The 18,825-nt window shown below is 40.8% G+C and overlaps 2 protein-coding genes across 2 annotated transcripts in view; both read right to left on the bottom strand.

Annotated features, from left to right (window-relative positions):
- Positions 1-18,825, bottom strand: part of LOC310933747 (high-affinity choline transporter 1-like) — a 180,968-nt gene that overhangs the window by 78,713 nt on the left and 83,430 nt on the right. The gene's annotated exons all lie outside the window — the stretch shown is intronic.
- On the bottom strand, positions 46-17,747 carry pitx3 (paired-like homeodomain 3). Its single transcript, XM_083897318.1, has 4 exons — positions 17,502-17,747; positions 9,848-9,961; positions 7,670-7,875; positions 46-2,325 (listed from the first exon to the last, which is right to left on the bottom strand). The coding sequence occupies exons 2-4, from the start codon at positions 9,948-9,950 to the stop codon at positions 1,741-1,743; spliced, it is 894 nt and encodes a 297-aa protein (XP_083753444.1). The 5' UTR covers positions 9,951-9,961; positions 17,502-17,747; the 3' UTR covers positions 46-1,740.

Raw genomic sequence — 18,825 nt, 5'->3', positions numbered from 1 at the left:
AAGCACTCTTACATACATTTTTACAGTCATGGACTCTTTGTACAGGAGAACACCACACTAATCTATATCAATGGCTTTAGAAAAACCCTGCTCATCTTCTCTCTGTGTGTGTGTGTGTGTGTGTGTGTGTGTGTGTGTGTGTGTGTGTGTGTGTGTGTGTGTGTAAAGTGTGTGTGTTCACTTTCCTCTCGATCATCCAAGCTGACCTTTGACCCATGACCTTCCAATGGGGGTGAGGAATTCACAACAAAGTTTAAAGGGATCCTTTGTTTGTTTGTTTGTTTGTTTGGAGGCGTGATCGTGCGAGGAACTGACACAAAAACATGGCCGCCAAGGAAGAAAAATGAGTTTAGCTAATGGATAAATCTGTGTTATTTTGAGTCGACGACGTCTTTGTAAACCACTCACTCTCCCACACCAAAGTCCATAGAGAAAACCAGTGATTTTAGCTCACAGGGACACAGGAGCTGCTGGTCCTCTGCTGCCTCGTGTGGTCACTTTGTGTCACTGAGTTAAGTCTAAATGAAATATTTTAAAAGCCGAATTTTACAAAATCAGTCATTGTAAGTTAGTGATGGAGGCAGCAGTGGATCAACAACTCCTGTGAACTCCTGTGTCTCTGTGATGTTAAAATCACTGGTTTTCTCTATGGGCTTTGGTGTGGGAGAGTGAGTGGTTTACAAACTTCAGTTTCCCGTTGTTAAAGTCTGTCTAACAGTGAAATAAAGACGTGAAAACAGTCTTAAGATATCGTAGACTTAAAATTATTTGGATTTTATGAAGTACTAAGTCTCAAGGAACAGGAAACTGAAGTTTATAAACCACTCACTCTCCCACACCAAAGCCCATAGAGAAAATCAGTGATTTTAACATCACAGAGACACAGGAGTTCACAGGAGTTGTTGATCCACTGCTGCCTCCATCACTAACTTACAATGACTGATTTTAGTGAATTCGGCTTTTGAAAATCTTAATTTAGATTTACTGCAGTGACACAAAGTGACCACACGAGGCAGCAGTAGACCAGCAGCTCCAGCTAAAATCACTGTTTTTCTCTATGGGCTTTGGTGCAGGGAGAGTGAGTGGTTTACAAACTTCAGTTTCCCGTTGGAGATAAAGACGTGAACATGTTCTTAAATATATCGTAGACTTAACTGGTTCTGGGCAGCAGGGGGCGCTCACTCACAGTGCGTCAGTGACTCACACGACCACACTTAAAAACAGCAGTTTGCAGTTTGTTTTTTTAATGAAGAACATGCTTTCTCTCGTCGTTAAAGTTCTTTTTAATCTTTTTAATCGTCGTGATTTTTTTTTTTGTCACATACAAAACAGAAAAAAGTCCCGTTATATATATGTACAACCTCCGCGCCGCGTCACCACAGGTCCATGTTTCCTGCAACAGCAGCAAAGATCATATTTCATGTTCCTTTTTTTTTTCTTTTAGTTTCTACGGTTACGCTAATCATGCAGTTCAGAAGAAGAGGCGTGGCCAGTGGGGGCCCCCGGGGGGGGCTGGGGGGGCCCCCGGGGGGGAAACGATGACGGATGATAATCTTTGAAATCCTTTGAAGCAGCTGCTCAGTTTCAGTCAGAAGTGGCAAAAAAAAACCCTGATCTGTAGAGTCTGCAGTGCATCTGCTCGCCTAGAGATGGAGCTGGAGAGTGAAGTCAGCGGGGGGGCGGGGACAGGGACAGGGAAGGGGGCGGGGACAGCGGACTCGCAGCCGATTGGCTGCGTCTTCATACGGGCCGGTCCACGGCGTACTGGCAGGGGCTCAGGTTGGACACCGGGTTCTGCACGGCCGGGTACGCAAAGTTGGTGTGCTGCTTGGCCTTGAGCCGCAGGCTGGCCAGGCTGGAGTTGCACGTGTCTCTGTACATGTACGGGCCGGCGCCGGTGGCGTACGGGCACGCCGCCGCCGCCGACACCGCCACCGTGTTGAGCGCGGCGGCGGTGACGGCGGCGGCGGGGCCGCCGTTGAGGCTGTTGAGGTTGCCCAGGTTGCTGGGGACGCCGGCGACGGCCGACGGCACCATGCCGGGCGCCATGTTCATGGAGGGGATGGAGCCCGGCGGCGAGAACATGGGCTGCGACGAGAGCGGGCTCACGTTCATGGAGTTGAAGAAGGGGAAGCTCTTGGCGGAGAGCGGGCTGTTGGAGACCAGGCTCTTGGTGGCCCAGTTGTTGTACGAGTAGCCCGTGTACATGTCGTCGTACGGCTGCATGAGTCCGTTGAACTGCGCGCCGAAGCCGTTCTTGCACAGCTCCGCCTGCTGGTTCCTCTCGCGCTTCCTCCACTTGGCGCGGCGGTTCTTAAACCAAACCTGTGGGCAACAGGAAGAAGAAGAAGAAGAAGAAGAAACACTATTATTACGGCCTTGTACGATGAGCCAATGGGTAATCCTTCAGATTATTATTCCGTTATTATCAGTGGTTTTGCGCTAATTTTCGAGGGTGTTAATGTGCATAAAAACGTGAAAGTTTCCATGAAAGTCAGGTCTTGAGTTTGGGAAATTTGAGTTCCGACAAATTTCCCAAAATTTGGTGGGAAGGTGTCTTTAGACCAAGATGAACAAAAAAGTCAATCGTAACCATGGCCTCAACTCAACAGGAAGTCGGCCATTTTCAATTTTGGCGATTTGCGCCCAAAACGTCTCCTGGCACGAATTTGTGCATTAAACCAATTGTTAATCCTTCAGATTATTATTCTATCAGTGGTAATTTTTGAGGGCGTTAACGTGCATAAGAACTCTCCATGAACTTTCCATGAAGGTCAGGTCAGGCGACAAAATGATCTTGGCATCGTTCCCGAACCCGTGCATTGCTCATGGGCTCTACAGCGCCCTCTAGGGTGAAAACAGAGGCAGAATTGAGTTCCGCCGAATTTCCCAAAACTTGGTGAGAAGATGTCTCAGACCAAAATGAACAAAAATGTCAATCGTAACCATGGCCTCAACTCAACAGGAAGTTGGCCATTTTGAATTTTGGAGATTTGCGCCCAAAACGTCTCCTGGCACAAATGTGTGTGATAAACCAATTGTTAATCCTTCAGATTATTATTCTGACCAAGGCAAAATTGAGTTCCGCCGAATTTCCCGAAACTTGGTGAGAAGATGTTATCGATCAAGATGAACAAAAAAGTCGAGCGTGACCATGGCCTCAAATCAATAGGAAGTCGGCCATTTTGAATTTGGCGCCCTACGTAAATGAGCGAACTCGTCCGAGTGCGTTTGTTGTACAGACATTAAAAAAAAAACTTGTCTATTTGTAGGAGACACATCAAAGATGAAGTCAACAAACTATAGTTCTTTTATGTTCAGTTTATCTATAATTAAAATGTTATACTCAATGTTCTGTGTGAAGTTTTCCTTCACTGTGTTTTGAAATAAAAAACAAAAAGATTTCACTTTCAACTCAGTTTGAGCTTCGTCTGTAATTAAAAATATAAAATAAATGAAAGTTACAATAAAATAACACTGAAAAAACACTGCATTCTAATAAGACTTTACTGATGAAAAGTAAAAATATATAATATAAAAACTGTAATATTTATTTATTGGTGACTAAATGGAGTTGTTTTATGAAGAGAATCAAGAAAAATGTGGAAAAAGCAGAAAGTTAATGTTCATTAAACCACTTTAATCGCCGGAGTTCGGTGGATTTTCATGATTATTATTTTATTCTTTTATTCCCTGAGAACGAGAGACTGCGACCGCGCAGATGTCAGATCTTTTTATTTCTTTTTCTTTCGTCAAATTTATATTAAATACACACATTTATATTACTTTTGCCGACGGAGGGAACGAAAAAAAAAAAGAGACCAAAGTTATTTTAAAATGACTTTTTCCTTCCTTTAAGAAATTAGACGGAGTCAATAATAAAGTTTAATTCTAGAAAGACACTTAATAATCTGTGTGTGTGTGTGTGTGTGTGTCATCAAACAGTCTTATTAAAACTAATCACCCACTTATTTGAAGAGTGAGCTCTCGGTGACAGTGGAGGTGAATCTGCACATTTGTCTGCTGATGGTCTGATATTTGGAGGATATGAAGTGGATTAAAGTGGATTAAAGCTTTAGTGGAAGAATCTTAATTGAAGTGGAAACTGTGGGTGAAACTTTTGTGGACACTTTTTTTTCCTGGAGGGGGCGGGGGGGGGCGTGGTTAAATCAGAAATCCTTTGATTGTAGATTAAAAACAAACACAGAGAAAACGGCGTTTGGGGGTAATTTTTAGAGATTAATTTAATCTGATTAAATCGGCCTCTGTTGTCGCTCAACGATCCTCGACACAATCCTCTTTAGTCAAGAAAAACGACCCCGACGTTTCCGTCCAAACTCGGAAACGGCGGGGAAATCCCCGCGCTGAAGTACACACACACACACACACACGTGCGTGCGTGCGCTAACGCTAGCTCATCTTTCAATATCAATGTTTGAACTCTGTTTCGATTCAGAATCTGCAAATTTTAATTCTCTTTGGATAAAAAAATAAAATTAAAATTTCCTGCAGAAAAACTTGTTTCTGTTAGCATGCTCCTGCTAAGTTAGCATTGGCATTAGCCGTCTCCCACAGATTGATAAGTTATTTACTCCAAAAAAAAACCACAACAAAATACAAACAGCTGTACACGGGAATATTAAACTATATCAGAATCAGAATAAATACAGTCTGTAATCTGACATTTTGAGCTTTAGCCACTTAAAGGGCCGGGTTAGCTTGACAGAGGCGGCCATTTTGTTGTAGCACCGTGTCTTTAAAGGTGGCCCACGATGGACGAACGGAACACTTTTTTCAGTTTCGGTGCTAACTCAGTGTTACTCGTTTAGAGGAGGAGATTATTCAGCCGTAACTTCACCAAAAAATATGACGCTTAATTTTAGCGTAGATTGTACCTTTTTATTTTACCAATTTACACACTGTACCTTTAACAAAGGACTCAAATCTACGTCAGCTTATTTCTACGTGTTCAGAATATTTTCACTGCTTTATGTCGCTGTTAGACGGACGTTTTTAACCCGAAAATGAAGTTTGTGACGCTTTATAAACCGCTCACTCTCCCACACCAAAGTCACTCACTCTCCCACACCAAAGCCCAAAGAGTAAACCAGTGATTTTAACGTCACAGAGACACAGGAGTTCACAGGAGTTGTTGATCCACTGCTGCCTCCATCACTACCTTTAAATATGTTATTTTGTGAATTTCGGCTTTTGAAAATATGAATTTATATTTATTTAAGTGACACAAAGTGACCACACGAGGCAGCAGAGGACCAGCAGCTCCTGTGTCCCTGTGAGCTAAAATCACTGCTTTTCTCTATGGGCTTTGGTGTGGGAGAGTGAGTGGTTTACAAACGTCAGTTTCCTGTTGTTAAAGTCTGTCTAACAGTGAAGATAAAGATGTATTTTTTAAATATTGAACACTTAAACTAACGTATATTTTTATCATGTGACACTTTTTCACTCGAGCGTTTTCCTTTTGACGGACAAACTATTCCGGGCATTGTAAGTATTTGCCGGACACGCGGCGGTTACCGTGGACACGCGGCGGACACTGAGAGCGAGACAATGCGAGGTCCTTTCAAAATAACAGCGCAGGAGCGTGCGCTATGTGACCTTTCATCCAGCCAACATTCATCGGATCCTGGACTTGTCAGGAAGGACTGTATTGTCATCCATCAGAACACACACACACACACACACACACACACACACACACACACACACACACCTTTGACATTTAGGTTCCATGTTTGACCTTTGACAGAAGAGAACGTCACAGCTTTACCAAGAAACTCAAGTCATATTTTTATTTATGTATTTTTAACCACATTCATTTCTGCTGCTGTCGTTAAATACATTTGATTGATGAAGTCTTATTTTAATGGAATGAGTTAAATGGTTAAATAGGACATCTTTAATGAATGAGTTTGTATTTTATTTTTTGATTTAAGTTGTGATTTTCCCCCTCTCTCTCTCAGTTTTATTTTATTTTTATTTTTCTATTTTGCTCTGTTTATTATTTATGTGTGTGTGTGTCCACCCTACGGTTAAACATCACACACACACACACACACACACACGTACACACACGTTTAACTCTTACTGGATTAATTCTCAGTCTCAGTAATAACGTCCAGATTCTTTTTGTCTCTTTATGATTTTCTTTTTTTTTTCTTTTTGAGAAAACAAACATGACCCAGAAAACCACGTTGTGTTTAACAATAAAACGTAAAAAAAAGAGAAAAAAAGAAGTTTGGTCGTTCGTTGGTAACCGGCGCTTTTATTTTGAAATGGTCGACAACCGGAAGTTACTGGAAAACGAGCGAAATAAACAACAAAACGAGGCTAAACTACGTTCAAAGCTTGATTTAACACCGGGGAGACAAAGGAATAAGGTCAGTCTGTGTTTTATTGTATTTTATTGTTGTTTAACGTTGTTTTAATTGTCTGTTCAGTCGTTTTATGGAGTTAACTGTGTTAAGCTAGTAGCTTTTACACATTATTAGCTTTGCTGCTGCGTTCTATTTGCAGTCGGAACTCGTGTGTTCCCTGTGGTCACGTGACGTTCCTGAAGAGCCATATATATATAAACATATATACATATATATATATATATATTTATTTATTATTTTAAAAGAAAAGTAGGTCATAGAAAGTTTATTGAAACTCCTGGAGACTTTTCACCTGCAGTTCCTGAGCGGCCTCTGGGCGGCAGTAGCTCACTGTGTCACAGGTGTGTGTGTGTGTGTGTGTGTGTGTGTGTGTCTGTTTGTATGTGTGTGTGCGGCTGTGTGTGTGTTTATTTGTGTGTGTGTTTATTTGTGTGTGTGTAAGAGAGTGTGCCTGTGTTTGTGAGAGAGAGTATGTGTGTGTGTGTGTGAGGCTGTTTGTATGTGTGTGTACATGTGTCTGTGTGAGAGAGTGTTTGTGTGTGTGTGTGTCTGTCAGTTTATGTGTGTGTGTCTCTGTTTATGTGTGTATGAGTGTGTGTGCGTGTGTGTGTGAGAGAGAGTGTGTGTGTCTGTGTGTGTGTGTGTGTGTGTGTCTCTGTGTCTCTGTGTGTGTGTGTGTGTGTGTGTGTGTGTGTCTCTCTCTCACCCTGACCCTGGCCTCCATCAGGTTGGTCCACACAGCGATCTCCTCCCTGTGTGTGTGTGTGTGTGTGTGTGTGTGTGTGTCTCTGTGTCTCTGTGTGTGTGTGTGTGTGTGTGTGTGTGTGTGTGTGTGTGTGTGTGTGTCTCTCTCTCACACCCTGACCCTGGCCTCCGTCAGGTTGGTCCACACAGCGATCTCCTCCCTGTGTGTGTGTGTGTGTGTGTGTGTGTGTGTGTGTGTGTGTGTGTGTGTGTGTGTGTGTGTGTGTCTCTCACCCTAACCCTAGCCTCCGTCAGGTTGGTCCACACAGCGATCTCCTCTGTGTGTGTGTGTGTGTGTGTGTGTGTGTGTGTGTGTGTGTGTGTGTGTGTGTGTGTGTGTGTGTGTGTGTCTCTCACCCTAACCCTAGCCTCCGTCAGGTTGGTCCACACAGCGATCTCCTCTGTGTGTGTGTGTGTGTGTGTGTGTGTGTGTGTGTGTGTGTGTGTGTGTGTGTGTGTGTGTGTGTGTGTGTGTGTGTGTGTGTGTGTGTGTGTGTGTGTGTGTGTGTGTGTGTGTGTGTGTCTCTCACCCTAACCCTAGCCTCCGTCAGGTTGGTCCACACAGCGATCTCCTCCCTCGTGCTCATGTCAGGATAACGGTTCCTCTGAAACGTTGCCTCCAGCTCCTGCAGCTGTTGACTAGTGAAGTGAGTTCTCTGTCGTCTCTGCTTCTTCTTCAGGGAACTGTCATCAGGACTACACTCATCTAACTGAGTGTGATGGGACTTCTCTGTGTCTGCACACACACACACACAGAGAGACACACACACACAGAGAGAGACACACACACACACACACACACACACACACACACACAGAGAGACACACACACACAGAGAGAGAGACACACACACACACAGAGACACACACAGTCAGATATCGTAGTAACATGACGTATCGACACCCGTTTTACCTGTTCCACAGAAAAAGTGAAATTTTAAAGTCGCTTTCCCGCCATTTTAACGTAAACTTTGTCGTATCGCTGAGGCCACGCCTTCTCACGCCTTCTCACGCCTTCTCACGCCTTCTGACGCCTTCTGACGGCGAGAAATGACCTTTAATGACCTTTGATCGTTAACTCGTCTGCAACATGAGGACAGGGTTTGACGCTAGGTTAGCTCAAAACACGCTAGGTAATGTGTAGACTAGACGTTTGTGTGTGTGTGTGTGTTTGATTGTGTGTGAGAGAGAGTGTGTGTGTGTTCCTGTTTTTGTGAGTGTGTGTATGTGTGAGAGAGTGTGTTTCTGTGTATGTGTGTGTGAGAGAGAGAGTGTGTGTTTGTGTGTTCCTGTTTTTGTGAGTGTGTGTGTGTGAGAGAGAGTGTGTGCGTGCATATGTGTGTTTGTGTGCGTGCATATGTGTGCGTGTGTGTTTGTTTTTGATTGTGTCTGAGTGTGTGTGTGTTTGTGTGTTCCTGTTTTTGTGAGTATGTGTGAGAGAGTGTGTGTTTCTGTTTATGTGTGTGTGAGAGAGAGTGTGTGTTTGTGTTTTTGATTGTGTGCGTGTGTGTCTGTGTATGTGTATGAGAGTGTGTGTGTGTGTGTCAGAGACTGTGTGTGTAAGAGTGTGTTTGTGTGTGCAAGAGAGAGTGTGTGTGTGTCTGTATTTGTGTGTTTGTGTTTTTGATTGTGTGTGTGAGTGTGTCTGTGTTTATGTGTTTGTGTTTATGTGTTTGTGTGTGTGTGAAGTGAGCTTGTGTTTGGTGTTTGAGGACACATCAGCACTGTCACCTTTCAGCTGTATCTGAGCGTGAGCTCACAATCATCATCATCATCATCATCATCATCATCATTAAACAGTGATCATGTGATCACAGGTTGAGCAGGTGATGTCGTTCAGCCTCAGTTTGTCGTGTCTGAACTCGTCCTCGTGTGAAGACCTCACACAGAGAAGTTAAATTAGTTTGCCAGATAATCCCGAGGATTAGGCTTTAGTGAGCGAGGCAGGTTGAGTTCTGTTTGGTGAAGGTTTAACCTCCACAGGGCCACCGCTAACACCAATAAGGGCCGGGGGCGAAAAGGTGGTGGTGGGGGGGGGACGTAAACTGACACGAGCTAATCTGTCATTTAAGACTAAAGTGGAGAACACAATACAGAGGAAAGAGCAGCGACCAACAAACTGTAATCTGAGCCATAATCTGAGCCATAATCTGAGCCATAATGTGCCGACTGCTGCTGCAGGTCAGAGTTTTTACAGACTTTTAAATGTAATCACAAATAATCTGTGTCATAATCTCAACACGGCTCCAAAAATAATCTGCATATGTTCATATATATATAATATGTATGAGTTTGTATATATATTTTATATGTAAATATACTATATAGCTATATTATATGTAAATATATAATATATAACAAACCTGCAGACCTGCTCTCTCACCAGTAGATGTCACTGATTCTTATAAACTGGACCTTTTTAATGATTTAGAAATGCTGAGTCAGCATTGTGTGAGGAGGTGTGTGTGTGTGTTAGGACGTGTGTTTGTGTGAGGACATGTATGTGTGTGCATGCGTGTGTGTGTGTGAGAGGATGTGTGTGTGAGTGGGTGTGTGTGTGTGCATGTGTGCGCGCATGTGTCTCTGTGTGTGTGTGTGTGACTGCGTGTGTATGTTTGTATGAGGACGTGTGTGTGTGAGGACGTGTTTGTGCGTGCGTGTGTGTCTCTGTGTGTGTGTGTGTGTGTGTGTGTGTGTGTGTCCCTCACCACTGTTGTCTTGTTTACATCCCTGCTCATGTTGTGTCCCAGAGTCAGACAGAGACAGAGCAGGACTGCGAGCTTCACTGTCCGTCAACAGGTTAAAGTCCATAACCACGACCTCTGTGGACAGAGACATGAGACATGAGGACAGACAGAGACATGAGGACAGACAGAGACATGAGGACATGAGGACAGACAGAGACATGAGGACAGACAGAGACATGAGGACAGACAGAGACATGAGGACAGAAGCATGAGGACGTTAGGACAGAGACATGAGGACAGACAGAGACATGAGGACGTGAGGACAGAGACATGAGGACAGACAGAGACAGAGACACCGTGTGGTCAACAGACTGTACATCATCATCATCATCATCATAGAAACATCCTTTATGTCATATATATATAATCTCTAGACTTTTACTTTGAAATAATCTGCAACATCATCCTAAATATCTATATTTTAATTTAGAACTATTTTTGACCTCTAACCTCTGACCTCTGACCTCTGACCTCCTGCTGACCAGACTAGAAGTTCCCTGTCCCTCATCATCATCATCATCATCATCATCATCACAGCGGTGAGAGCAAAGATCAGGGAGAAAATAGAGACAGGAGTGAACATTAGAGATCAGACCTGACGAGTCGCACACAGAGTCTGAACATGATGATGATGATGATGATGATGATGAAGACGCCTCTCTTTATAGGAGCCTGACATCAGCAGCTAAAACCAGAACCTGGACCTGAATCCTGCTCTATTCTGGTCTATGAGGTCCAGAGGAGGAGACGTTGTGAGACGCACAATAACATTCCCACAACAAAGTTAACATCGATGACACACACACACACACACACACAAACACACACAGACAAAATACTGTTTTTTATTTCCCAAAATTAATATTCATCATATTATTTTAAGAGGATTTTTAAAAATGTTTCCTAATCCGAGAATAAAAGAACCAAAGCCTGATTTATTCAACGAAAAATGTAGCTGAACATGTTCATTATACTTCATTACTGTACTTTTATATGTTTGAATACTATTTTCTTTGTTTAATAATGCTAATTCAGGAAGTTTATAAACCACTCACTCTCCCACACCAAAGTCACTCACTCTCCCACACCAAAGTCACTCACTCTCCCACACCAAAGTCCATAGAGTAAACCAGTGATTTTAACATCACAGAGACACAGGAGTTCACAGGAGTTGTTGATCCACTGCTGCCTCCATCACTAACTTACAATGACTGATTTTAGTGAATTCTGCTTTTAAAATATTTACTTTAGACTTAACTCAGTGACACAAAGTGACCACACGAGGCAGCAGAGGACCAGCAGCTCCTGTGTCCCTGTGAGCTAAAATCACTGGTTTTCTCTATGGACTTTGGTGTTGGTGTTAGCCACGCCTTCACACACCCACAGAGGACACGCCCCCCCCCCCCTCCCCCTGTTGTTGTTGTTGTTGTTGTTGTGCTTGGCCGCGCTCATTTGTTTTTGCCGTCATGCCAGTCCTGTCCTTTGTGTGCCAGTCACAAGACTGTGTGTGTGTGTGTGTGTGTGTGTGTGTGTGTGTGTGTGTGTGTGTGTGTGTGTGTGTGTGTGTGTGAACTCTTTCAGATCAGATTCATTGTCACCATTTCAATTATTTACTCTTTCAATTCAACTAAAGGACCAGTCTGTAAACTTTTAATAAGCATTTGACAGAAGTTTGTCAGGAACTTTCTGTCTGCAGTTATTTTATTTTTATTTTTAAATAACGGATCAGTCTGATTTTTTTCAAATGGGTAGGTGATCACTCAACTATGATCACATTCAATTTTGGTCAGAATTCACCCACTGATGACGTCACAAATCATCATCAAACTCTCAAGAAATCCCATTTTTTTTACAATGGGCAAAACTGTAAAATAAGTAAAGCGTATCTCTGTCAAAACGTATCGGATTTGAACGAAATTTGGTTTGTGTATGCAGAATCTGACTCCCTACCACCAGACTTGGTTTGATCCAGATCTGAAAGAGATTACAGATTTGGCAGCAATATACATTTAAAATGGTTCAGTCCCATTGAAAAAGATCAGATGTGTATATCTCAGCCTCATCTTAACATACCAGTCTGAATTTTTCCTAATGATTAGGTGATAATGGAAGTATGATCCCATTAGATTTTGGTCAGAATCCACCGACCGATGACGTCACGAATCATCATCAAACTCTCAAGAAATGCCATTATCTTACAGAGAGCAAAACGGTAAAATAAGAAAATCGTACTCTGTCAAAACTGATCGGATTTGAACGAAATTTGGTTTGTGTTTGCAGAATCTGACTCCCTACCACCATAACTAGTTTGAGCCCAATCTGAATGAGATTACGGATTTTAATTTTATAGATTAGGATGAATAAATTACAGACGACACACAAACGCTGCTATTTAACCTTAATGAATTAAATGTGTATGTTGTGTAGAGAAAGAGACTTTTTGTAACATTGTTTCATACACTGGTTACACAGATCACAACTGTGTAATATGAAGGTGATGTAATGCTGTTTTATTATTTATTTTCAACAGTAATTATCGTTTTTGGTTAAACTCTCACTCTTACATATCAACACTTATTGTTTTATTCCAATATTTCAGCTGTTTTAACCAAACTTTCTACATGTGTACGACAAACCATCGCGACGCATCATTTAGCGTCAAATTTACACATTTTTAGATGCATCTGTATAATATCACGCTAACATGCTAAATAATAATATATATATATATGTATATACATATATAAAAATGTGAAAAATTAGGACAATTCTCAAACATAGATTGTTTTGATATATTTATATATATTTAAATACATATGTGTGTGTTAATGTTATAAAAGATACAAATATGTAAATGATTATTATTTAAAGAATAAACAGTCGAATAACATCCCATAATTCACAGTCAATCACATGTTTCAGTGTCTTTGAGGTCAACATTAGCACTGAGTACATGAGACCATGAAACTGACAATTGAGGCTAAATGGACACACACTCACACACACACACACACACACACACACACACACACGCACACACACACACACACACACACACACACACACACACACATGTATGTTGAGTTAAAACAGTTGTAATCGTCTCCTGAGCTTCAGCTTCACACTGACGGCGTCAGTCAGAGCTACGACATAAACCAAACCTGATGAAAGCTTTAGCACCTTGTTAGCTCAAACACACACACACACACACACACACACACACACACACACACACACACACACACACTCAGACACCTGAGAGCCTCAGTGCACAAACACACGTCTTATTTTAGGGTCACGACGACACACGACCCCGACAAAACCACAGCAGGAAAACCACTTTAACGTCTCTGTGAACACACACACACACACACACACACACACACACTGATGTGGTGGAGCAGGGCCGTACACAGAGGTGTCAGCGGTGGTTCAGTGTTAAAGTGAGCGGCGTGCGTTGACCTCACACTGTGTGCCGTCAGGCCTCAGTTGACCTCTGAGTTGACCTCTCAGCACCACAGTGACAGCGCCACCTTCTGACCGTCCACCGCTGCTCACCGGCCCCCCCTACTGGTCTCTGTCTCTGTGTGTCTCAAACCTCAGCAGTAACTCAGTGAAGCTTTGATGAGTTCAAAATCAACTTTATTTAAAACACAACACCTGCAGCAGCAGCAGGATTAATGTTGTCTAATCATCTGGATTATAATCCACTGTAATGTGTGTGTGTGTGTGCGTGTGTTCAGTCTCTGCAGACACAGATTAAAGAATCTCAAACGTTAACGTTGTTAATCTGAGAAAACTTCACAGATTCTCCCTTTAAAATCATATCTTTGTGTCATTTATAAATTTAGTAATCTGTGATGTTTACTTTTATATCAGCGTTGTCGTCTGCACAAAAATGATCATTTTCACTTTTATAAATTATAATCCAGGTTTTTACTTCCTTCGTCCCTTTTATTATTATTATTATTATTTCTATTAAATTAAGAACAAAGAAAAAAAAGGGTGATATTTAAACGTCTGTGTTTATATTTAAATCTCCTTTTAAAGATTATTCTGATCATTTACATTTCATAATCTGAAATAATCCATAAACCACAGGATCATTTTACAATTTATTGTGACGGAAACAAACTGATGCCTGAGAATAAAAGTACAATATTACTGTGAAAATAAAGCTTTAAAAGTATAAAATAATCATAAAAACGAATGACTTTTTAAAATCAATCTTTCATAATTAAATGATTTCTTATATATATATATTTATATATATATATTTCTGTTTTATACGTGTACTATTTGATCATTAATGATGAAAACAGCAGCTTTTTCTGCTTCAGCTGCAAAAATAAATGATAAAAGATCAATTTAACCATAATTATAATCATAATGAGTATAATAATAATTATAATAATCATAATAATAATTATAAATAATCGTAATAATAGAAGTTTATTGTCTTTGTTTCATTTTTTAAAAACGCTCTTATAAAACAATGTGACTCAAAATATACATGACATATAATATAATAATAATAATATAAGTTATATTAGTAAATAAACTTAAATTAAAAAGTCATTTGCATACCACACACATGCACGCGCACACATTTCAAAAACGACGTTCATTTAACTTTTTAACGTTTTAATCCCGTATTTTTAATCCCTATAATAAAATAAACTCATGATGATGATGATGAAGATGATGATGATGATGGACTCCATCTGTCTGTCTGTGTTGGTCACGTGCTCGGGCCTCGCGGCGGACATTATCCCGGGAATTATTCATAAACGCTTGAAGAATTAATTCCCGGGATTAAGACTTGATTAAGATGTGTGTCACTTTTCTGTCTGAGAACTTATTAAGAAGCGAGAGGGGGGGGGGGGTGAGAGGGTGAGGGGGTGAGAGGGTGAGAGGGTGAGAGGGTGAGGGGGGGGGAGCAGATGGAATTTCACTGGTGTGTTTGAACATGTTAATTTTCTGTCCCGCCGTAAAAACACACACATTTGCATATGATTGAGTTTGTGGAGGAGCGCGAGGCGGCGGCGAGAGAGAGAGAGAGAGAGAGAGAGAGAGGCTGCGCGTGCGGCAGCGCGTGCGGCAGTGGCGGCAGTGATTAACGCGCCGCTTCTCCTCATAAAGAATGAATGAGCGGCTTCATCAAAAATAGATTTCACTCTGATCTCAATGTGCACGTGAAGGTTGTAACGAGCTCCAAACAAAAAACAAAGCCCCGCCCACTTTATTTCATCACCTCTTTACGTCTTATATTATTATTAATAATAATAATAATAATCATTTAAATAAATTCACGTTTTGGTTGTTGTTGTTTTCCGTGTTTTTTAATTATTTTGATCTCAGTGAATTTATTCTCTTTATCATTAAATTTAAAAATAACTAAGTAGATAAATAATTGTCTCTCATTATTAAACTATATTAATTAGTTTTATTTTATTAAAATAAAAAAACAGAAAAACAACGTTAATCGACGCGCGCGCACAACACACAGCACCCACAAAGACCAAGTTAATAACAATAAATAAATCAGTAATTGTTTGTATTTCCTCGCGCTCGCGCAGCACGTTTATAAACATTTAGTCTGAAATGACTTATTTTTATTCATTATTTATTTACTGAACAGGCGCGCGCGCACTTACAACTCTTTTATAGTTTTATTTCCTTTTTCATTTTTGCTCTAAAATACATAAACTGCAGAAACACATAAACTGCAGAGTGTGAATGAGTGAATAAATGCGTTATAAATAAATTCGTTTCAGTGTAAAAATAATGAATGCGTTAATGAATGAATGAACATTTAAAGATGATTTAAATTCTCGGACAAACAAAAACACGCGGAATATTTTCATTCTTTTCATTCGCGGTTAATTGTTCTTTAACTCTTCATATTTGCGCACGTGATCTCTGTATTTATACACATAAATAAATACATATTTAATTATTTTGTGTCGTGAATTTGCTGTGATTTATTTAATTATTCTTCACGGTTTTTTCTTTAGTCTTTGACTCTGATTTTTGTTTGATTTGACTTCAGTTTTGTATAAAAACTGTGGGATTTTGACGTCGTTAATGATAATAATAATAATAATAATAACCTACTTTACTGCGGTAATAAAGTCTGAAGATGAGGAGTTTAAAACATTTAAAAGATATTATTTAATCATTTAATTCATGTGTTTTTATATTTGTTCTGCAGATTTAATTTGTTTGTTATTTTTATTCTCGATATTAAAATTGAAAATGTCCCAGTGAATGAAAATGTTTATACCTAATTAAAATACACTTTAAATACAACATGACATATATTTGTGTAACATTTATGTAACATTTACATACTCTACACAAATGTTGCCTCATTCTGTTTTTGTTTTTATTCTAAAATAAAGAACAATTTCTTTAATAAAAAGCGAATTCTCTTGGTCAAACACGTGCAGTAATTATTAAAATGACTTTTTAACAGAAATAATAAAAGGAAAATGTTTGAACTCTGAGGAGAAAGAGAGTGAATTTAATTCACTTTGTTTTCTACATTTATTGAAGTATTTTAAGTACAAACAAAGTTCTTTTTTATCAGTGAAGTATATTGTGTACAGACGTTATTTTAATAATAATGATCGGACTATTATTGGATGTCAGAGCGTGAGTCTAAACAAGTCGCGGCCTCAACTCTGCTCTTATTTATGTTTTATTTACATATATTTATTTATTATTTGCATTTCCCTTCATCGAGTTACGCGAAAGAACAATTTAATAATAATATAATAATAATGATCACATTGAAATAATATGAAATGAAAACAACCAGAGTTGTTTTATTTCAAATGATTTTAAAAACGAGGCCTTTTAATGTGACGCAGCTCACGTGACCGTGAATAATCTGCTTTAATTCACCAGATTTGATCATTTATGAACGAATAAAACACGCGCGTGACTAAAGGTTATTCCGCTCAAATAACTGAATCGAAAAAAAGTACTTTCATCATTGTAGTGTTTATTTTATTGTTTTAAATAAAGTGAAAATGATGACGCTTTGTGTGTGTGTGTGTGTGTGTGTGTGTGTGTGTGTGTGTGTGTGGCCACCTGCCGCCTATCAATTTCCACCACATACACAAATATTATGGAGCCGCAAGATTTTTTTTCCCTCCACACAATGTCCTGTGTGTGTGTGTGTGTGTGTCAGTGTGTGTGTGTGTGTGTCAGTGTGTGTTTTTGTGAACACTTTAGTTCAAATCTACAGGAGAAGATAAATTTGTTGTTGCACACACACACAGAAGAAGAGTGTGTGTGTGTGTGTGTGTGTGAAGAGATTGTTGTTGTTTATTTTGTCAGTGAATGAACGACGGATTTTAATCCTAATCTGTGTGTGTGTGTGTGTGTGTGTGTGTGTGTGTGTGTGTGTGTGTGTGATGTCCCTGAATCTCGCGGACATGAAGCATCAGAGTGTCCTGCTCCTGTCTCCACCTCATTATTTCCACTGACACACACACACACACACACACACACACACACACACACACACACACACACACACACACACACACACACACACACACACACACACACACTCAGAGGGACAGTTTGCAGAAGTTGGACTTACGTGTGTTTCCGGTGTGTGTGTGTGTTCTGCTTAAATTAATCCGTGGACAGTAAAGAGTTGGTCTCGCGCTGACCTGTCCTCAGCTGTGACATGGACACAAAGTTTCCCGCCGCGTCACGCGCTCACAAAATCAAAGAGACTTTTTTTCCAGATTCTCCGTGTCTCCTCTTCTGTCTCTGTCCTCGTGCCGGTGTTTGTCTCTGTCCTCGTGTCTCTGTGTCTGTCTCTGTCCTCGTGCCTGTGCTGTCAGACATGAAGTCTGTGGAAGAGTGAGGCGCGAGCCCCACGCACGAGAGAGAGAGGGAGAGCGAGAGAGAGAGAGAGAGAGAGAGAGAGAGAGAGAGAGAGAGAGAGAGAGAGAGAGAGAGAGAGGGAGGAGGAGAGGACCATGCTAAATATTGTGTGCGGCAGCTTCACCGTGGAAAGGACAGCCCCTCTGTGTGTGTGTGTGTGTGTGTGTGTGTGTGTGTGTGTGTGTGTGTGTGTGTGTGTGTGTGTGTGGTGTGTTTAATACCTCTTCAGGACCGTTGGAGACCAAAACCTGGTCCTAATGAGTCTCCAGAAATGTAAACATATGTGATGTCCTCTGAAGTCATGGAAACCAGTGTGTGTGTGTGTGTGTGTGTGTGTGTGTGTGTGTGTGTGTGTGAGTACTGCACTGTGATGAGCGCCCCCTGCTGCTAAGAACCAGCCTGACACACAAGGAGTTTTTCTGTCTCAAGTCGGAATTTGCGACTCTGAAAGTCAGTGAAAACTCTCCCACACCAAACCTCATAGAGAAAACCAGTGATTTTAGCTCACATTAACACAGGAGCTGCTGGTCCTCTGCTGCCTCGTGTGGTCACTTTGTGTCACTGAAGTTAATCTGAATAAAGTTTTTGAAAAGCCGAATTGACAAAATCAGTCATTGTAAGTTGGTGATGGAGGCAGCAGTGGATCAACAACTCCTGTGAACTCCTGTGTCTCTGTGATGTTAAAATCACTGGTTTTCTCTATGGACTTTGGTGTGGGAGAGTGAGTGACTTTGGTGTGGGAGAGTGAGTGGTTTACAACTTCAGTTTACACAAGGAAAAGTCTGTGTAACAGTGAAATAAAGACGTGAACACGTGTTATTTCAGATGTTGTAAATGTTTCAGCTCGATTAAAGGTTATTACGTGATTTTCTTGCGTGCTCACCATGTTAACAGAAAATATGACATTTTGAATAAATGTGTGTGTAGCGTGATACTGTCGTGTTATAGGAGTGTAGAGAAGGTCGTGCACGTCCACAGCTGTTCACATCTGTGTGTCTGTCACACACACACACACACACACACACACACAC

Source organism: Microchirus variegatus (genome assembly GCF_963457635.1).
Source record: "Microchirus variegatus genome assembly, chromosome: 11".
Lineage (NCBI taxonomy): Eukaryota > Metazoa > Chordata > Actinopteri > Pleuronectiformes > Soleidae > Microchirus > Microchirus variegatus.
Note: the sequence above shows the minus strand (reverse complement) of the source record. Positions and strands in the feature narration are given on the sequence as shown.